This window comes from Saimiri boliviensis, chromosome 2, assembly GCF_048565385.1.
Source record: "Saimiri boliviensis isolate mSaiBol1 chromosome 2, mSaiBol1.pri, whole genome shotgun sequence".
Lineage (NCBI taxonomy): Eukaryota > Metazoa > Chordata > Mammalia > Primates > Cebidae > Saimiri > Saimiri boliviensis.
Genome location: NC_133450.1, coordinates 11,128,236 through 11,151,236, shown reverse-complemented (window position 1 = coordinate 11,151,236; position 23,001 = coordinate 11,128,236). Strand labels below are relative to the sequence as shown.

Genomic DNA, 23,001 nt, shown 5'->3' with positions numbered 1-23,001 from the left:
CAGCACTAGAGGCTCCATGAGGTCCTTCTGGTTCACCACTGCATCCCCAGCCCCCAGAATAGTTCGTGACACATAATAGGCACTTACTGGTTAAACGAATAAACGGAATGAATGAACTTCCAATTTCTAATCTATTCAACAGGGAATTAAGAGTGGTATGAGGATTTAATGAAACAATGTTGTTAAAGGATAACTTTCAAAAACAGCTAAAATCATGACTCTCATACAAATATAAAATGAACACAGGTCAGAGATTTTTATTTAATTCATCAATTCACAACCAGTTTAAAAGAGAATCCAAAGAATGGACACATTTGTAGATCAGGAATATTGAAGTAAATTTGCAAATAAATGCAAAATTGGATTTCCCATGAGGAGAATTCCCCCTCAGCAGACAGAATTTATTTTCAAGTCTATAGATAAGAGTTATTTGCATTATGATCAGATATTTACAAAGTAACCTCAATTTCTACAGAGTTACAAATAGCCTCATCAAAGGCTAGGCTCAGATATTCACTGGAGACTTCAGAACTCTATTAAAAGGGTATCCAGTGATCCCACTTGCTTATTCTAAAACTTAAAAAAAATTCTTAAAATCTTCTCCCCCTTTGATAAAAATGATCTCAAAAACCAAAAATTCACAAAATAAGGTTGGTCTCAGTAGGATTGGCCTGATAATTTTCATAGGTGGAGCAAGACTTTTCATTTACCATATAAGCCACCTAAAATTTGGTTTGTTGGAAGTTTTCTAGGGAATCTCAGTCTAAATAAAATCCCCTATTACTTGCTGTCCCAAGGCTAGGAAATCAAGCCCAAGAAATTCTGTTCATCAGATTTCAGCTGCAGGACCTATAAATTTGGGTAAATTCCTCTCTTCTAGAAGTCTCCCAAATATCCTAAAGTTCTTGGGGCTACAGCATGTGACCTTCTTACCACCTATAAGGCTGGAAATCATGTAAGTCACATACCAGGCTAGTTTTTCTGAGAGGACTTTGTAAGCATTGGCTCTATAACGCATCAACCTTGATTCTTTAAATGTGACTCATTGGCCAGGCATGTAATCCTGGCATGTAATCCAGGCCTGTAATCCCAGCACTTTGGGAGGCCGAGGCGGGCAGATCACCTGAGGTCAGGAGTTTGAAACTAGCCTGGCCAACATGGCGAAACCTCGTCTCTACTAAAATTAGCCAGGTGTGGTGGCAGGCACCTGTAATCCCAGCTACTTGGGAAGCTGAGGCACGAGAATTTCTTGATTCTGGTGCCTGGGAGGCAGAGGTGCAGTGAGCCGAGATCACGACACTGCACTCCAGCTTGGGCAACAAAGAAAGACTCTGTCTCAAAAAAAAAAAAAAGATGACTTGTCATACCTGATTCAATAAGCATTATTCTCAATGTAAAATTCTAGGCAAGGCCTTGGTTGCATAAGTGATTTTTCTAATTATGTTTTAGTACAAGGAGAACAGCATTGAAACTATGTAAATTACTATGGTGCCATGAAAAGTAGAGACTCAATGAGAGTTTCTGAATTTGGGAGGTACAGGGAGCACATTCAAAGTATTACAAGTTTGATTTCTTTATTTTCTGGGAATTTTATGAATATTCAGTTTATATAAACACTTATTTATCTCTACAAGCCAATCAGAACAGAATTCCTTTAAGAGCCTTTATGATCTAATTTATTAATGACATCTGGAGATAGGAAAACATTCTACCCTCACAATATGAGATTAGGAACTTTCTGAATTACAGATACAAAGACATAGAAATAGCCTGTATACCCTCAATTCTACAATTTCAGCCACAGGTAAATAGAGAACACACACATTGGCCAGGCACAGTGGCTCATTCCTCTAATCTCAGCACTTTGGGAGGCCGCTGAGATAGATGGATTGCTGGAGTCTGGGAGTTCAAGACCAGCCTGGGCAACATGGCGAAACCCCAACCTCAACAAAAAATACAAAAACTATCTGGGCATGGTGGTGCACCTGTAGTCCTAGTTACTCAGAAGGCTGAGGCGAGAGGATGGCTTAAGCCCTGGAGGCGGAGGTTGCAGTGAACTGAGATCACGCTACCACACTCCAGCCTGGGCTGTAGAGTAAGACCCTCTGAAAAAAAAAAAAAAAAAGAAATAAAGAAAAGAAAAAAAAAAAGAGAAAATAAATGCAGAAACACAAAAAGCTTACCAGTCCAGATACCAAAGAGTTATTCTCCTTCCTTGTGAGCAAGAAATTCCTAATTTGAGCTCAAAATAGACAGATGGATAAAAACTAAGAAACTGTATTCTCTTTAAGACATTAGATCATTTCTAGAGATCACCAAATTACCAATCATGGAAGCTGCCAACAGGGAATAACTTGCCATCCATAAATGAACTAAAAAGAAAAACAAATTAATAGAGAGTAAAGTTAAAATTGGAAAAACAAGAAACTTTAACCTGTGGGAGCCAAGAAAAATCAGGCCTAGGCTTGATTTTGCTCACTTGTGGCCCTTTCGCTCATCTCAGTGGGAACTCCAAAACTGTTAAAGGATGATTTTTTTCAAAAGTAAAGTTATGACTCTTATATAAATATAGAACACATGTCAGATATTTTATTACCTTATTAATTAAGTGAGGGAACTAGTAAGATGTTACAATAAAAGGAGAATCCAAATAGACACATTTATAAATCGAGAATATTTAAACAAATTTGCAAATGGATGCAAAAGTGGCTTTTCAGGGAGAAGAGTTGTCCTTCCATGTGAAAGAATTTAAATTTGCATGTGTATAAACAAGATTTATTGGCATTCTTACCAGATTTCTACAAATGAACCTTAATCTTTAGAGAATTATAAAATGGACAATTAAAAACAAAGATGCAGCCTGGCAGAGTGGCTTACGCCTATAATCCCAGCATCTTGGGAGGCCAAGACAGGAAGATTGCTTGAAGCCAGGAGTTCAAGACTAGCCTGGACAACATAGTGAGACCTAGTCTCTACAAAAAAAAAAAAAAAAAAAAAAAAAAGCCAGACTTTATTTCAATAGTTTCAGCTACTTGGAAGGAGAAGGCAGGAGGATCACTTTTGCCCAGACATTCAAGAGTGTGGTGAGCTGTGATGGCGCCACTGCACTCCAACCTGGTCAACAGAATGAGACCCTGTCTCTTAAAAAGCAAAACAAAACAAAGATGCATACAGAATCCCATAGGATTGTAGGTCAGATCATCTTCAGAGGTTCCAGCATTTCAATGAAAAGATGCTTAATAATCTCTTCTGCTTATTCCAAAGTCTGAACTTTTTCCTTCCAATAGATGCACACACGTTTGTCTGAAATTAAGATAATTGCTTCAACCAGCACTAAAGCGAGGGTTGAAATCGTACTTGCAGTCTTCAGATTTCTTGGAGAATGAAACTGACTCTTCAAATGAAAATATACTGAATTAGAAGGTACCCTGTTTTTCACATCTGCAAAACAAGCAGCGTTCTTGGAAATGGAATTTGATATTTATAGGAGGAAAATATTTGTAAGGACAAAGAATTAGTTTAACCAGATTTTTTTTTTTTTTTTTTTTTTGAGATGGAGTTTCGCTCTTGTTACCCAGGCTGGAGTGCAATGGCGCGATCTCGGCTCACCGCAACCTCCGCCTCCTGGGCTCAGGCAATTCTCCTGCCTCAGCCTCCTGAGTAGCTGGGATTACAGGCACGCGCCACCATGCCCAGCTAGTTTTTTGTATTTTTAGTAGAGACGGGGTTTCACCATGTTGACCAGAATGGTCTCGATCTCTCGACCTCGTGATCCACCCGCCTCGGCCTCCCAAAGTGCTGGGATTACAGGCTTGAGCCACCGCGCCCGGCCCTTAACCAGATTTTTAAAGTAGTTCGATCTAGTGTTATAAAAATTAAAACCTGAAGTACTAATTTCAGAAAGGTCCTAAAGTGTTATACTCTAGATCAGTAGTTCTTAAGTGTTAAAAGTACAAAAGATTAACCTGGTGTGCTTATTTAACGTGTATATAAGGCCCCAGTTCTAGTGGTTCTCAAATCTCAGTGTACGTGAATAGCTCATGGAGGCTTCAGTAATGCAGATTCCCAGGCCCTGTCCTCAGAAATTTGGATAGGTCTGAGTTGGGGCCCAGGAGTCTCCACTTTTAGTAAGACATTCTTCCCCCAACTGATTCTGTAGTATATTAACTGGAGATTTCTCTTTGGTCATTGTTTTGCAAGTGAACTATTTTTCAGCTCTCCAGCCCCTTCTGTGATCATTCTAATGAATTCCTGTAACACTGGACAACATTCTTCATAGTACTATAGTATAGAGGTCATAAGGTAAATGGAAATAATATTGGTCCCCCTTAGAAGGGATGAAGTCGTATGCCAAATTCTTCAACTTAGGCCAACGTGGAGACACAGTTTGTATTCTAGGATTTTATTGAGACTTAGAGTTCTTTACTTAATTTCTATTATGTAAAAGAGCAACAGGAAACTGAAGCCCTGCCACAAATTTATCCCAGGTAGTCCCCAACTTTCCAGGTTTCCGACTTCAAGATAGTAGATCCACCTTAATGAAAGTTTTTCCTCCGACCGCAGGCTTTGGTGAATCACTCGTTGATTTATTCATTTGCGTGTTTATTTAATGATGTCTCTTATCGTTTAAAAACTTTGGCATCCGTGCTAACACAGTATGAATACTAGGAATTGTAAATTAGTGAGATTAATACTATTTTGGCCGGTTTTATGAAAATAACTTAGCTGAGCATTTCTATCTTCTGGTGATATGAGAAATGTCTAAAAATAACTCCTTATTTTATAAAGCATGACTGATTATAAAACAGGGGCATGGTTTCAGGTACACAGATTTCCTTCTTTCGGAACAAAGGATTTCTTTAGTTATTAAGAATGTGTGCCTGATTTCTCTGAATTTTAAAAAGAGTAATAATATTACCAATGATTGAAAATATCGTTAAGTATAAAGAATTTTTAGTTTGCCTTGAAATTGTATTTCCACCTTAAAATGAAACTACTTTAGTGCAATTTTATTTCATTTAGAAATGACATTTTTCCTTGGGTTAGAATGTTACATTTAAATGATTGGGTACTGTAGCTGTTTTTTCGTGCAAAGGATTAGGGCACTAGATGTACCCTCACAAATAAGATGATGAATGGAGCAAGTTACACTTGTGAAATTTATAGAGCTTAGACTTTGTGAAATTGCTTGGAATTAAACTCACATTCTATTAATGTTCCTTTTTAGGGATTTTAAGTCTGATAGAACGAGGGCTGATTCCACCAACAGCAAGGATTACCTTTCAGAATCCACCCATTATACCCAGAGCAGCTCCTCTGCATTATTTGAATGAAGCACGTAAGATTCCAACTGCAGGTAAGACACTCTTGCCTCTACATTCAGTTAGGGACACACAGAAATTACTTTTGCCCAAAATCTAGCCTTTTAGTAGCCAACTTTTGTCCTCAATAATGGGACAAGGTGAAAGTTGTAATCATCCTGAGTTTCACTTTAGTAAAGAAATTAATTTTAGCCATCTTTGTAAATTACATATTGAGGGCCTGTGCTCCCTGTGCCAGAAGGTTCATATTTTCAAGGGGCTTGCAGTTTGGTTGGGAAAACAAGATAGATATAATAAAGATAAATAATAATATAAAGTAACATGGAATAAAAACCAAATGGATGTTAAGGTCTGGTGAAATAGCAGTTCAGAGTAATAACTGCTGAGGGTTGAGACGACGGAAGGAGATTTTAAGGAAAATAATGAAATAGGTGTTAGAGAAAAGCACCAACCTAGGAATCTAGTAACTCGTTGCAGAATCTTGGACAAGCTATTTACTTTTTCTGGGCTGCAGTTTTCCCAGTCACAAAATGATAGGTTTTGGCTAAATTGATTGATCTTTAATTATTTGTTACATAAATAAATTAATAAATATTTTTAAATATTTAAAAATTGTTTAAAAATAAATAAATATTTGTGGAATGCTTGTTTTATCCAAAGTAGCATCTAGGTGCTGGAGATCCAGCAGAAAATATCAGGCAACATATCTGTTCTCCTGGTGTTTATATTCTAGTGGGAGACAGATAAGCAGATACATAAATAAGAATTTAGTGATAAATGCTAGAAATAAAACAGTATGGGTTAGAGAACGATAATGAGGAGGCTACTTTGTTTGTGAGGGAAGTGTCAGGGAATATCTCTAAGAAGAGATATGAGGCTTCAGCTGAGATTTAAATGATGAAGGAGAGCCAGTCAGGTAAAGATCTAGGGAAGAGCATTTTAGATACATGACAGCACAGGGACCAAGGCCCTGAGGACCAAGAGGGAACGAGCAAGACGGCGAAACCATGAGCTAGGGAGAGAAAGGGAAGAGATGAGGGTGAAGAGGTAGGGAGGGATTACATGCTGTAGGCTAGAACAGAGACTGTAAGATGTCCTCGATATTTATTCTTCCCTACCTTCCTAGTAATAGAGTTGTGGGTCGGCACATGTCATTTTAACTAACGACATTTCCCAGCCTTACTTGCAGCTGGGTGTGCCATGTGAGGAGGCTGTGGACAATGACGATATTAAGCAGAAGTTGGGGGAAAGAATTCTGGGCTATGCCCTTAAGAGAAAAGAAGCATAGCCCCTCTTTTGCCTTTCCTCCCTCTGGCTAGCTGGGATGCAGATGTGATGATGAAACTTGGGCAAGCATTTTGGAGCCAGGTGCCCTGCCAATTCAGGACTGTCTTCCTTTGATCTGTGTATGAGAAATAAAGAACTCAGTTTATTTAAACCACTCAGTGTATATTAAGATCTTTCTTTTTAAATACCTTAGACTATACCAGAACCGGCATGGCAGGCTTCCAAACCATAGTGAAGAGTTGCATGTAATTCTGCTGACAGAACCCACTGAAAAATTTAAACAGAGTCTGAGATGATCTGATGTGTGTTTTAGTAACCACTTTGCAGATACCAAATCATAGGGGGAGCATGGAGTCTAGTTAAATGACTATTGCCGTAAGCCAGGTGAGAAATAATGTTGGATATGAGGAAGATGGTATTAATGAAGATGAAGAGAAGTAAACACGTTCAGGTTATATTTTGGCAGAAGCATTAGGACTGGCTGTTGGACAGGATTGAGGAAAAGAGAGGCATCAAGGATAAATATGTATGAATGTATGAATGAGTATCTGTGAATGTGCTTCAATTTTGTATATATCCTACTGTTGATGGGAATTTTTGTGGTTTATATTATAGAGCTATTAGAAATAATACTTCTATGAGCATTGTTAAATTCTTTTTTTCTTTTTTTTTAAGATAGGGTCTCGCTTTGTCACCCAGGTGACAAAGTGCAGTGGCACAATCTCAGCTCACTGCAACCTCTGCCTCTCAGGTTCAAGCAATTCTCCTGTCTCAGCCTCTTGAGTAGCTAGGGCTACAGGTGTATGCTACCATGCCCAGCTAATTTTTGTATTTTCAGTAGAGACAGGGTTTCACCATAGTGGTCAGGCTGGGCTCGAACTCCTGACCTTAGGTGACCCACCCACCTTGACCTCTCAAAGTGCTGGGATTATAGGCATGAGTCACTGTGCCCAGCCATTATGAACATTTTTGTACATGCCTTTTAATGCACATTTGTAGCTGTCTTTCAATCCACATATGTAACATTTCTGTTGAAGATACATTAAAAAGTGGAATTGCTGAGTCTTAGTGTTTATATATGCTCAGATTTAATAAATAAAACTGCCAAATAGTTTTCCAACGTGGTTATACTGACTTATTTTCCTATTAGCAGTATATGAATATTACAGAATATTCATCTTTGTCAACACTTGTTTAAAACTTTAACCATCCTGAAGAGTCTGTTGTGGTATGTCCTTGTGGGTTTAATTTCTACTTTCCTGATGATCAGTAAAATTGAGCAAGTTTTTTTGATAATGCATATTGGTTATTTGATTATCCTCTCTTTAACCCCTTTTTGACATTGGATTGTCTTTCTTTCTCTTAGTGATTTATAGGAATTACTAGATATTCTAGGTACTAATCTTTTATCAGTTATATGTATTGCAAATAATTTTTCTTACCCTGTGGCTTGGCATTTCACTGGTACTGTTTTGTTTTTTTTTTTAACTTTTCATTTTGAGATAATGGTAGATTCACATGCAGTTGTAAGAAATAATGCAGAGCAATCCTTTATACTCTTTACACAATTTTCCCCGATAGTGACATATTGCAAAACTAAAATATAATATCACAAGCAGAATATTGATGCAAGCAAGATATAAAACGGTTCCATCACCACAAGTATTTCTCATAGTGCCCTTTGATAGCTATGCCTGCTTCCCTCCAGCCCTACACCCCCTTAATCCCTGGCAATCAATAATCCATTCTCTGTTTCTATAATTTTGTCATTTCAAGCATGTTATATAGACAGATTCTAAATGGACAATGCTACATTGTCCATTTCATCTAATACAATGATTTCAAGAATTGACTTTTTTTATTCAATATAATTCTCTGGAGAGTCATTCAGGTTATATTAATAGTTTTTTCCTTTTAGTTAATAGGTCATATTAACAAATATATATGATTACATTAATGTTTTATTGCCATTATTGATAATTTAGTTCTTATATTAATAGTTTATTCCTTTTTATTGCTGAGGAGAATTCTATGTTAGAATGTACCACAGTTGTTAAACCATTCACCTGTTGAAGGACATATGGATTGTATTCAGTTTTGAGCTACTATTAATAAAGCTGCCATAAACATTTGTATATTGGTTTTCATATACACATGTGTTTTTATTTCTTTAGGATAGATACCCAGGAGTATAATTGCTGGTCTTACAATAATTGCATTTTTATTTCCTCTGCATGTATTTAGAGCCACATCATACAGTGTTACTACTTTTTGTTTTAACCATCAAATATAATTTAGAAAACTCAAGTAAAGGAAAGTCTGATTTTTTTACCCTATTTTTGCTTATCATGTTCTTCCTTTTTCCTAATATTCCCAAGATTTTTTTTTATCATTTGCTTTCTATTTAGAGAATTTCCCTTAGCCATTCTTTTAGAGTCAGTATCCTAACGAAAAACTATCTTCATTTTCCTTAATCTTAGAATGTCTTGCTTTCCCTCTCTATTCCTGAAGGATATTTTCACTCGGTATAGGTTACTGAGTTGATAATTCTCTGCACTTGAAAAAAAAAAAAAAAGTTGGGCCACATTCTTTTGGCTTCCATGATTTCTGTTGAGAAATCTGCTTCTGGATTATTTTTCTCCTATAGATAAGGTATTGGTTTTCTCCTGCTGCTTTTAATTTTTGTTCTCAGTTTTTGGTTTTCAGAAGTTGTACTGTAATGTATCTTGGTGTCGATTTCTTTACATTTATTCTGTTTTAGTTTGGCTCAACATCTTGAATCTGTAGGTTTATGTCTATTGCCAGATTTAGGAAGCTTTTAGCCATTATTTATTTGAGTACTTTTTTCAGCTTTGACTGCTATCTCCTCTCTATCTAGGACTGTGATGATACAAATGTTAGATTTTTTTTGGATATAGTCTCACACATCCCTGAGGCTGTGTTCTCTTTTCTAGTCTGTTTTTTTCTCTTTTGTTCAGATTGGGTAATTTCTATTTTTCTGTAGTCTCATCTACTGGATTTTGTATTTAGGCTACTGTAGTTTTCAGTACTAAAATTTTCATTTGGTTCCTTTTTACATATTCTGTGTCTTTGTGGAGACTTTCTTTTCCATTTCTAAGACTATAAATTTCATTTGTTTCCAGACTCTGCAATTGCTTATGGAAGCATTTTTATGGCAACTGCTTTAAAATCTTTGTCAGGTAATTCTAAGATCCTTGTCATTTCACTGTTGGTATCTATTCATTATCTTTCTTCATTCAGTTTGAGGTCTTTCTGGTTCCTGATATGATGAGTAATTTTCAGTTGAAATCTTAACATTTTGAATATTATGAGAGTCTGATTTTTATTTAAATCTGTTTTAATGAGTACTCCTGAGCCCCCTATTTATTCCCTATCCATTTAAGGAATAAGTCAAATTAGTTGTGAAACATCATCCTGTTTATATTTTGCTGGATTTCATTTGTTAATATTTTGGTTTGATTTTTGCATTTTTGTTCACATGTGAGACTGGTCTAAATTTAATCTTTACCTGTAATGTTTTCCTTAGATTTTAATATCAATGTTAGTTTTGCCACAATGAGTGAATGTGGTCTTTTTTTATATTCTCTGGAAGAGTTTAGATCCAACTGGTACTATTTCTTTCTTAAATGTTTAGAATAATTTAACAGTGTATCCATTTAGTTTTCTTTGAGAATAGGCTTAGAATTAAGGATTTAATTTCTTTAACAAATACAGGACTGTTTTGGTTATTTTGTCTGTGTCAGTTTAATATGTTAATTTTGTGCAAAGTATTTGTCCATTTCATCTACATTTTCTAATTTATTATGATAAAGTTGTTTACAGTATTCTCTATTTTTGTAGTGTCTGTAGGATCTGTGATGATGTGCTTTCTCAATCCTATTGTTGGTTATTTCTACCTCTTTTTTTTTTTTTTTTGGATCAGTATCTCTAGGCATTTATTGATTTTATTAGTATTTTTAAAGAACCAGATTTTGACCTTATTGATTCTTTCTACGATATATTTTTAACTGGATTAACGTAAGTTCTGTTCTTTACCTCAGCTGCCTGAGTAACTGGGACTACAAGGCACTGTGCCACCACACCCAGCTAATTTTTTTTGTATTTTTAGTAGAGACAAGGTTTCACCATGTTAGCCAAGATGGTTGCTATCTTCTAACCTCATGATTCGCCCACCTTTGCCTCCCAAAGTGCTGGGATTACAGGCGTGAGCCACTGCATCCAGCCAAAAGTGTATATATCTTTAATTTGAAAATTAATTATAGGACTAGACACAAATTAAACATAAATTAAAAATTAATAAAAAGGAGAAAGATGAAAAAAGATACCATACAAACAATAATGAAAAGAAAGTTGGATTGGCTATATTCAGATCAGATGAAGACACATTAACAGGGATGAAGAGTTACATTAATGATAAAAAGATCAATCCAGCAAGAAGACTTACATTTCTAAATGTGTATATACTTAAAACCAGAGATTTAAAATACATGAAGCTAAAATTAATAAAATAGAATAAACAGATAAAGAATTATATTTCACAATAATCAATAGAACTGGTAATCCTCCTCCCCCCAAAAAAATGCTATAGAACAGCGGTCCCAAGATTTTTGGCACAGGGACCAGTTTTGTGGGAAATAATTTTTCCATAGACAAGAGGTGGAGAAGAATAGTTTCCGGATAGAACTGTTCCACCTCAGATAATCGGGCATTAGATCCTCATAAGGAGCACGCAACCTAGATCCCTCCTACGTTCAGTTTGCAATAGGATTCTTGCTCCTATAAAAATCTATGCTGACGCTGATCTGACAAGAGGCATGAACTCAGGTGTCAATGCTTGCTCACCTGCCACTCACCTCCTGTTGTGTGGCCCAGTTCCTAACATGCCATGGTACCCAGTCTGTGGCCTGGAGGTTAGGGACCCCTGCTATAGAAGACCATAACACTATTATAGGCCATATAGACCATTATAGAACACGCTTTTACTTCAAATGCACATGGAACATTCACCGAAATGTTCCATATTCTGGACCATAAAACAAATATTAACAAATTTAAAATAGTTAAAATCTTACCCAGTATGTTCTCTGACCATAACAGAATTAATTAAACTAAAAAGTCTGTCTAGAAGGTGTCTATAAAATCCCCCAAATGCAAAAACACACTTCTGAATAACCCATAGATCAAAGAGGAAGTCACAGGGATATTTAAAAATACTTTTAATTAAGTAGAAATGACCATACAACATATTGAAATTTATAAGATGCAGCTAAAGTAGTGCTTAAGACAAATTTATAGCATGAAATACTTGTATTAGAACAGAAGAAAGATCTCAGATTAGTGATCTAAGTACTCACTCTAAGAAACCAGAAAAAGAAAAGCAAATTATACCCAAGTAAGCAGGAGTTGGGAATAATAGAGACAAAAGTAGAAGTCAGTGAAATGGAAAATAGCGGGGGAAAAAAAGGAACTCAATGAAACCAAACTCTGTTTCATGGAACATTTTTATAAAATTGGTAAACCTGTAGCCAGACTAACCAAGATTAAAAGAGAGAAAGCACAAATTATCAATATCAGGAAGAAAAGGAGACATCATTACAAATCCTATAGACTTTGAAGGATGATAAGAGAACATTATAAACAACATTATGCCCGTCAATTTGACGGCTTAGATTGATGGACAAATCCTTTAAAAGACAGATACTAACCCTGTCTCTACTAAAAATACAAAAATTAGCTGGGCGTGGTGGTGCATGCCTGTAATCCCAGCTACTCGGGAGGCTGAGGCAGGAGAATTGCTTGAACCCAGGAGGCGGAGGTTGCGGTGAGCCAAGATCGTGCCATTGCACTCCAGCCTGGGTAACAACAGCGAAACTCCGCCTCAAAAAAAAAACAGAAAAAGAAAAAAAAAAAAGACAGATACTACCTAAGCTCACTCCAGAAGAAATAGATAACCTGATTAGTCCTATATTTGTTGAAGAAATTGACTTAGTACTTAAAAATGTTGTAAGAAAAAAAATGACGCTGAATCCTACCAAACAACTAAGAAGGAAGTATTACCAATGTTAGAGAAATTCTTCCAGAAAAATAAAATAGAAAGAAATACTTCCCAGATAATTTTATGACGCCATCATCACCCTGATACCACAACCAAAGACTTCAGAAAAAACTACAGTCCAGTATTCCCAGATAATTTTATGAAGCCATCATCACCCTGATACCACAACCAAAGACTTTAGAAAAAACTACAGTCCAGTATTCTTTATGAAAATAGATGCAAAAGTCCTTCACAAAATATAGCAAATTGAATCTAGCTCACTCTCTCCCTCTCCCTTTCTCTCTTTAAATATATGTATGTGTATACATATATATGTGTTCTCTATGTGTGTATATACATATATGTGTGTGAGTGTGTGTGTGTGTGTGTGTATGTGTGTGTGTGTGTGTAAATCGTCATGACCATGTGGGATTTATCCTAGGAGTGGAAGTCTGTTTCAACATTTAAGTATCAGTCATCGTAAGTCACCATATGAATAGACTGAAGAAGAAAAACTCTATGACCATCTCAATTTTTAAAAAAAATTAACATCCATTTGTATCAAAAACCTCGAGAAAACTAAGAATACAAGGGAACTTCCTCAAATGAATAAAAGATGTCTACAACTAATATCATAATAGTGGTCGAATGCCTTACAGCTAAGATCAGGAACAAGACATGGTCGTGCACTCTGACCACTTCTATTCAACATTTTACTGAAGTTCCTTGTCAATGCAGTGAGGTAAGAAAAAGAAACAAAAGACATGCAAATTACAAAGAAACAAATAAAACTCTATTTGCAAACAGCACGGTTACTGCATAGAAACTCTCAGAGAATCCGTACACACATACACACACAAAAGCTACTAGCACTAACAAGGGAGTTCAGCAAGGTTTGAAGATACAAGATTAACATACAAAAATAAATGGAATCAGTTTATTAGAAATGAGCAATTGGGAATTGAATATTTTAAAAATACCATTAATGCCAAAAATTAAAATCTTAGGTATAAAAGCTAACAAATATTTGCAGCATATGGATGCTGAATAGTTTAAAACACTAAAGAAAAAACTTAAAAGAAGACCTAAAGAAGAAAGATTAGCCATGTTCATAGATGAGAAGACTCAATATTTTTATAATTAATTTTCCCCAAATTGACGTATAGATTCAATGCAGTCCCAATCAGGATCTCAGTAAGATTTTTTGTAGCTATTGAAAAGCTGATTCTAAAGTTTGTGGAAGGGCAAAGGAGCTACAATAGCTAGTACAATTTTGAAAAAGGAAGATGGCATCGGAGGACTCCTAGTATCCGAGTTAGTATAAAGCTACAGTAACCAGGACCATGTGGTATTGGCAAAAAGAAAAACGCAGAGATCAGTGGTACAGAATAAGGAGTCTAGAAATAGAACCACACACACTTGGTCAATTGATTTTTGAAAAAGGTGCAAAGGCAATTCAATGGAGAAGGCATAATTTTTTCAACAAATTGTGCTGGAACAACTGGACATTTATATAAAAAGAAAAAAATAACCTTAACCCATTCCTTGTACCATGTACAAAAATTAACCCAAAATGGGTTGTAAAATTAAACATGAAGTCTAAGCTATAAAACTTTTGGAAGAAAACAAAGGGGAAAATTTTTTATATTCTTGACTTAGGCAAAGATTTCTCATATACCACACCAAAGGCAAAATCCATAAAATGATAAAATGGATACATTGGACTCCATCAAAATTAAACACTTCTACTCTTTGAAACATAGTATTAAGAAAATGGCCGGGCACGGTGGCTCAAGCCTGTAATCCCAGCACTTTGAGAGGCCGAGGCGGGTGGATCACGAGGTCGAGAGATCGAGACCATCCTGGTCAACATGGTGAAACCCCGTCTCTACTAAAAATACAAAAAACTAGCTGGGCGTGGTGGTGCATGCCTGTAATCCCAGCTATTTAGGAGGCTGAGGCAGGAGAATTGCCTGAGCCCAGGAGGCGGAGGTTGCGGTGAGCCGAGATCGCGCCATTGCACCCCAGCCTGGGTAACAAGAGCGAAACTCCGTCTCAAAAAAAAAAAGAAAAGAAAAGAAAATGGGGGTGGGGGGGAGCTGTAGATTGGCCAGGCACAGTGGCTCATGCCTGTAATCCTAGCACTGTGGGAGGCCGAGGTGGGTGGATCAGTTGAGATCATGAGTTCAAGACCAGCCTGGCCAACATGGTGAAACCCCATCTCTACTAAAAATACAAAAATTAGCCAGACATGGTGGTGGGTGCCTGTAATCTCAGCTACTTGGAAGGCTGAGGCAGGAGGCAGGAGAATTACTTGAATCCAGGAGGCAGAGATTGCAGTGAGCCAAGATTGCTCCGTTGCACTCCGGCCTGGGCAACAAGAGTGAGACTCAGTCTCAAAAAAGAAAAGAAAAGAAAAGCTATAGATTGAGAGTGAGTATTTTAAAACAATAACTGATTTTGTATTTTTATCCATAATATATAAAAAACAATTAAAACTCAGTAATAAGTAAACAACCCAATAATATAACGGACAAAAGATTTGGACACTTTACCAAAGAAGGTATATGGATAATAAATAGATACATGAAAGCATGCTTAACATCATTAGTCATTAGGGAAATGCAGATTAAAATTACAATGGGATACCACTATGTGATGATATGGAACAATTGCAACTCTCATTCCTTGCTTGTGGGAATGCAAAATGGTACAAACACTTTGGAGAACAGTTTGGCAGTTATTTATAGAGTTAAACATGCATTTACTATATGACCCAGCAATCTCACTCCTAGTTATTTACCCAAGAGAAATGAAAACATATTTACACAAAAACCTGTATATGAATGTTTGTAATATATGAATGTTGCTTTATTCATAATCACCAAAAACTGGAAATCAGTCAGATATCTCTCAACTGATAAACTGAGGTACATCCTTACTATGGAGTACAATTTGCTCTAAAAAGGAACAAATTGCTGATGCATGCAGCAATACAGATGAATCCCAAATGCATTATAGAAGTGAAAGAAGCCAAACTCAATGGGCTACAGGTTACATGCTATGTGGTTCCATTTACATGATATTTTTAGAAAATGAAACATGAAGACAAAAGAGATCAGGAGTTGCCTGGGGATGCAAAGAGTGGTTGACTGCACAGGGGCATGCAGGAGGTTTGGCAGGGATTGGAATTGTTTTATATCTTGATTGTGGTGATGGTTAATATGACTTACGCATTTGCCAAAACTCACAAAACTATACACTAAAAAGGGTGAATTTTACTGTATGTAAATAGTAACTCAATAAGCCTGACTTTTAAAAGGCATATTGAGGGAGGGGCATCTGCCTGACATGAGAGGAAAGCAGAGAGCTGTATACAAAGCTGGAGAAGTGGTGTTCTAAAGAGATGATCTGTATGCAGCAGACTAGCAATGCCAGGGCCCTCCCTGAAATACTGAATCAGAGTCTTGAAGCAGATATACTGTATGTCACTGAATTCATTTCTTTTGGCTACTGTATAATATTCCATTGGTTTTGTTTGTTTGTTTGTTTGTTTGTTTTACTTTAAGTTCTGGGATGCATGTGCTGAACATGCAGGTTTGTTACGTAGGTTTACATGTACCATAGCGGTTTGCTGCACCTATCAACCCATCATCTAGGTTTTAAGATCCATATGCATTAGGTATTTTTTCTAATGCTCTTCCTCCCCCTACTCCCTACCCCACAACAGGCCCTGGTGTATGATGTTCCCCTTCCTGTGTCCATGTGTTATTGTTCTGCTCCCACTTATGAGTGAGAACATGTGGTGTTTGGTTTTCTGTTCCTGTGTTAGTTTGCTGAGGATAATGGTTTGAATAGACCATAGTTAATTTATTCACAATTCTGTTGATGGACTTTGAGTTGGTTTCAGCCTTTTGCTGTTGTGAAAAGTGCTGCCATGCATTCCTGCACATGTTTCCCATTGAGTATTCACAAATATTTTTCTTGGTTAATAGGAGTGGAAATGTTGGACATGGGATAAGTGAACATTCAGCTTTAGGAAGTAATGCCAAACTGTCTTTCAAAGTCATTGCATCAATTTACATGCCTACCTTCGGTGTGTAAGATAGTCTGTGAATTCACATCCTTGCCAACTCTTACTATAGTTATTATATCTTCCTAGTAAATGGAAACTTTTATCATTGTGCACTGTCCTTCATTATCTCTAAAATTGTTTTTTAGCATAAATAGCATTTTGTCTGTTAATACAGCCACATCAGCTTCTTTTTGGTTATTGTTTGCCTAGTATATCTTTTCTCATTTTTTTTTACTTTTAATCTTTCTGTAGCCATATGTTTTAAGTCTGTCTTTTATAAATAGTATATAGCTGAATTTTAAAAACTGATTCTGACCATCATTATCCATTTAGCACTTACTGCATTTACAATTACTCTAATTACTAATATATTTTGATATATTGCTTCCATCTAGTCTGTTTCTGTTTGTGCTCTGCCCTGTTTTGTTGCTATTTCATTTTCTTTCCTTTATTTTCTTCTTTTGAATAGATTTTTTTTCTCATTATACTTTTATTCCTCTGTTCTTTTGGAATTGATACATTCCTTTTATATTTGTATTGTGATTAGCTTGTTATTTTCACATGCATATATTACTTATCAAAGTCTAAAATTAATAAATATCTGTTCTTCTCCATATATATATATATGTATGTATAATTGCACTTCAAGTTCTGGGATACATGTGCAGACATGCAGGATTGTTGCATAGGTGCATACATAGCAATGTGCTTTGCTGCCTCCATCCCCCCTCCATCACCTATATCTGGCATTTCTCCCCATGTTATCCCTCCCCAACCTCCCTATCCCCCCACTGTCCCTCCCTTATTCCCCCAACAGACCCCAGTGTGTGATGTTCCCCTCCCTGTGTCCATATGTTTTCATTGTTCAACACCCACCTACGAGTGAGAACATGCATTGTTTGAAATCTTCTCCCTTTAACAATGTAAAAACCTTAGAACATTTTGGCCAGGCATGGTGGCTTATGCCTGTAATCCTAGTACCCTGGGAGGCTGAGGCAGGTGGATCACAAGGTCAGGAGATTGAGACCATCCTGGCCAACATGATGAAACCCCATCTCTACTAAAAATTAAAAAAAATTATATGGGTGTGGTGGCATGCGCCTGTAGTCCCAGCTACTTGGGAGGCTGAAGCAGGAGAATTCCTTGAACCCAGAAGGCAGAGGTTGCAATGAGCTGAGATCGCACAAGTGCACTCCAGCCTGGCAACAGAGTGAGACTATATCTCAAAAACAAACAAACAAACAAACTTTAGAACATTTTAACTCCAACTTCCTCATGATGTAGACTCCATTTGTTTTGTATTTTAGTTGTGTCTTTTAAAAAAACCCCACAAGACGTTATTGTTAATGTTTTTTATGTAATCAATATTTGTTATATTAGCCAATAGATTTATCACTGTCTTTGCTCTTCATTCCTTCTTGCATCTCAGACTTTCAATACTGTATTCATTTGCTTCTGCCTAAATTTTATTCATTAAATTTCCACTAGTGCAACTCTGTTTCTGCTGGTGGTGAGCTCTTTCAACTTTTATTTGCCTCAAAATGTGTTTATGTCCTTACTTTTGAAAGTTACCTTATCAGCATAGTCAATATATTATTTCATTGTTTTCTGGCAACTATATCTGCTATTGAAGAGCCTGTGGACCATTGAGGAGTGGTAAATAGTAGCTAAAATTGTGGAGGAAAAAAATTTGTCTTTTGTTTCCTCTCTAGCTGCATATAAGTTCTTTTTATGTTTTGTGGTCTATAGGTTAATTGTGATGCATCTTGATATATAGGTCTTTTTATTTATCCTGCTTTGCATTTATTAGGATTCTTTAATCTGTAGACCGATGTCTTTCATCACTTCTGGACAATCTCATCTGTTATTTATATACATTTAATAGAAAACAAGAACAATTGATAATAAATGACCTAAGCCTAATTAAATGCAAGAAGACAGAAGAAGAAAGGCAATAAACTAGAAAAAAAAAAAGAAATAATGCAAATAAAGCAGACAGTAAGAAAATAAAAACAAAAATATCCCAAAAGAATTAAAAATGGGCTTTTTAATTTTTTAAATTGGCTTTTTTTTTTTTTTTTTTTTGAGGCGGGGTCTCACTGTCACCCGAGCTGGATTGCAGTGGTGCAATTTTAGCTCATTGCAATCTCTGCCTCTAGGGCTCAAGAGATTCTCATGCCTCAGCCTTTCGAGTAGCTGGGACTACAGGCACATGCCACCACAGCCAGCTAATTTTTTGTATTTTAGTAGAAACAAGGTTTCACCATGTTGCCCAGGGTGGCCTTGAACTCCTGAGCTCAGGTGATCCACCCACCTTGGCTTCCCAAAATGCTGGGATTACAGGTATGAGCCACTGTGCCAGTCAAAAATTGGCTTCTTTAAAAGAACATAAAACAGGCAGATATCTGACAATAATGATAAAGGAAAATAGGAGGCACAAGTTCATAATATTAAAATGAAAAAAGTTGACTATAGATACAGTAGAAGTTTTTTAAAATCATAGCATGGTAACTTTATGCCAATATGTTTTAATATATGAAGTGAAAATTTCCTAGAAAAATGTAAACTACCAAAAATAACTTGAGGAAAAAAAATAACAAACTTAAAACAATATTATTAGATAATTTGAATTGGTAGTCAGAAATAGCTCTGTCTTTTAAACACACAGACACATACACACACTCACATACTGTAATATGCCAGAGGGGAGAAGGCCTCAGGCCTTTTATTGGCAACTTTACAGGGTCAGTTAATTCTTTTTATACTATTCCATAGGGGGAAAAAAGAGGAAAAGCTTATCAACTTATTTTGTGGAGCATTATAACTTTGCTACCAAAATTGAAAAAGCACAGTACAAGAAAAAATATATAGAGATCAATCTTATTTAGGAACATAGAGGCAAAGATTCTAAATAAATATTAGCATTTTTTAAATGTTCATTGTAATCAAGGAAAAACATAAGGAAAGTTCAGCGTTGGAAAAGTCTAACAATATAATTCACTGTATTAATACATTTAAAAAGAAAAACCTCATGATTATCTCAATATATGCCAAAAGAAAAAAATCATTTAATGCTATTCAACATTAATGATAAGGGAAAATCCTCTGGATGGAGTAGAATAGAAGATAATTTTCTGATCCCGATTATTGCTACCAACCAGAACCGTAGAGCAAAAAATGCTCTTGGTAGGGAAACTTTTGAAGCATTCCTTTTCTATTTCTCCATTAAAAGCAGAGACAAGTCAAGGACGATCATTGTTACCACCATGTTTGTACTGAGGTCCTAGCACATGCAACAAGACAAAGTATGAAAGGAAGAGAAGAGGGAAGGAGGAAGATAAGGGAACAGGTAGTACCAGTCAGGAATGCATATATCAGAAAACTACCAGTGGCCTAAACAATGAGGAGTTTGTCTCATACCCAAGAAATTGGGAAGTGAGGAGCCTAGGGAAGGTGGCACTGATAAGCAGAGTTGTCATGGTGTTCTTTCTTCTTCACTCTCTTTGGTATGTTTGATTTCATCCTCATGCTTGCCACCTCATGGCCATAAGATGGCTTCTGCAGCTCTGGGCCCTCCACATACAGTGTCAGTCTCTTCCCAGAAGCCTTGGGGTAGACTTTACCTTACATCTCACTGCTTACTGAGCCTCAAGAAAGGCTGGGAAAGTCAATGTCCCAGGGATAGGGTTAGAGCTATCCCTGCATAGATGTTAGATTACAAACATACTAAATAATACTTAGAATAATGTTATGCTAGTCTAATCCATTCATGGAAATTCTGTTCTTCTTTGGTGGATAATAAATATATTTAATATTTGAGACATAATAAAAACTTATTTATTGTTTATCTTCAGTTAAAATTTAACTGTATGTTCTTTTTAAATAAAATTTTCTTCTAATCTGAAATGCTAGGAGCTGGATGTATTGTCACTCTGAAAAAATTGGGACTCTAAAATTAGTAATAACTACCACAGAAGCATACAAGTTTGTCCAGAAAGACAAGGATTTTTTCCTGTGATATTAATTCTGGAAAAATTTACCAAACAGATTTTTCCAGCAGGGAAATCGAGTAGCAAAATAGGCAGTGCCCTAGGATACAGTTTTGCAAACATGCAGACAAATTCTTCAAATGCATGTGTCTCGTAAAATCCAAGGCTACGTGAAGTGATAATTTAGTGATAGCATTTCTGCAGAGAACTAAGAAAATTTTTACTGATATCATTAACTGTGGATTAGACACGTGAAATTACTTATCCTTGAGAACTTTATCCTGCCAAATTGTGTTAAAATTTTACTAATATCCCTTAAAACTTATGCCCACTTGAAAATTTCTCAGCTGCTATTTTATTTGAACATGGGAATTAAGCCATAAATCTCACTTGCCTGCAAGAACCTGAAAGTCAAACAAAAATTGTACTGAGTCTGCAGACAATGGGAATAACACATTTTACTGGTGAATCTGTGGATTCAAAGCAGGCTGGACACAGGATGTGGACTTACCTGCAAAAGTGGGAGAGCAAACTCCAAATTGGACACCAGGGAAGGAGAGCATAGACGTAAGGCAAAAACTGTAGCCTTAAAATGGGGTCTTCATACACTACTGGCCAGGGGAGAGTGAGGACGACAAGTCGCAGGGAAGCTTGCTGGAAGCTGGGAAAACTGGAGAGGTGTAAATATGGGTTGATCAAATGCAACAAAGAAATCCCTTTTGTGAAGTTGAGTTTCACTGAAAAGTCTCTGCAATTTTTCCTACTTTTTAAAAGATAGCTGAAGATACTCCTTGCAACTCAGTTGAGGCAATCTAAGAGAACCAAGTCCTCAAAGTGAGATTCTAAATTGTATATTGATATCCTTTACTAGTGTGCTGTTTTTGATCAATATCTGTCAGTTCCTTCTAAGATTGTTGTTATAGAAAACTGACAGAAAAGGGGTTTGGAGCTGAAGGAATTGAGCTGAAAGAAGCCTCACCTCTTTTATTCAATTAAAATATTTAAATAAATTATTTGTTCTCTTTCTTGGAAAGAGTAGTATATAGATTTTTCTCTCCGGAGAATGTCAGACTTGGGTTTTTGGTAAAGGGCAGTCAGCTTTGCTGCCAGGCAATAGGAGAGATGTGACTGAGAAAGCATTGTCTAGCATGTGGGTCCATTCTTCTCTAACCATGGACTAGGTGTATTCTCTAAAAGTTGTTGCTTATAGGTTTAATTAATTTCAAAAATAATCTTTATGGTGCTTTTCACTTGTATCATTTCCCTAAGTCATTCAAATTTTTTAGAATTTTTTTTAATACAGTAGAATAGTCCATATGTAGCTATATTAAATCACCTTTTACATGAACCTGGGAATCTGGCTATTTAGAGAAATCTTACAAAGCATTTTATAAGACAGATATTACTCTCTAATTTGCCTGCTTTTAAAATTTGCCTTTTCATCTCAGCAGTTTGCATAAGGTGGGGTGACCTTGTATTCTGCTAGAACCATTGCCCTCCCATGCTGTTGGCTTCCTTTTGAAGTCAGTGGTCATAGCCATTTCATTGAATGAATGAATACAGAAAGAAAGGTAGTGAATGTACAGTGGATGACAGTCATTTGACTTTCAAGGTGCAAATGCAATAGCATCCAACCACTGACTCAGCCTCTTCTTCTGGAAAAAGTAACATGTACCATCTTCATCCACAGTCTCTTTCACCATACCTCAGGAACCACTGCCATCTCCAGCAGAAGTGAAGTTCTTTCCCAAGAAACAGAGTTCAAAGGTATTTATATTCCTCACTACAGAAAAAAAAAATGTTCTTATTTACAACATTATCTGTGAGAGTTTTGGTGATTTACACGTTATTGAGTTGTACCTTCAACATAAAAATAAGTGCTATTTCAGCTGCTGCTAGTATACATTTGACTTTCAAAAGGGGAACTGTACAAGTCAACTCTAGCATGATGTTATCAATGGGGTCTAAAATTTTCAATCATGTTGCATCATTGCAAGATTAATTAAATGACTGGGTCAGCCTCTAATACTAACTGGTCAGGAGTCCAGGAATCCGGGATACAGTAGCTATTGCTTTGTATCCAAATTTGTGTGGTATAGGATGTCTTATTGTAAGGTTCTACTGTTTTTCATTTGTCTCTACACACAGGCTAGAAAGGCAAGGTCTCCAAACACAGAATATCTTTTTTTTTTTGAGACAGAGTTTCGCTCTTGTTACCCAGGCTGGAGTGCAATGGCACGATCTCGGCTCACCGCAACCTCCACCTCCTGGGTT

General features: G+C 36.4%; 1 protein-coding gene across 3 annotated transcripts in view; it reads left to right on the top strand.

Annotated features, from left to right (window-relative positions):
* IQCH (IQ motif containing H) overlaps positions 1-23,001 on the top strand; it is a 267,605-nt gene that overhangs the window by 102,943 nt on the left and 141,661 nt on the right. For all 3 annotated transcript variants that reach the window (XM_074392752.1, XM_074392750.1, XM_074392751.1), the window contains 2 exons: positions 5,228-5,356; positions 22,418-22,494. In XM_074392752.1, coding sequence (XP_074248853.1) covers positions 5,228-5,356; positions 22,418-22,494 — 206 coding nt within the window. The remainder of the gene's footprint in view (positions 1-5,227; positions 5,357-22,417; positions 22,495-23,001) is intronic.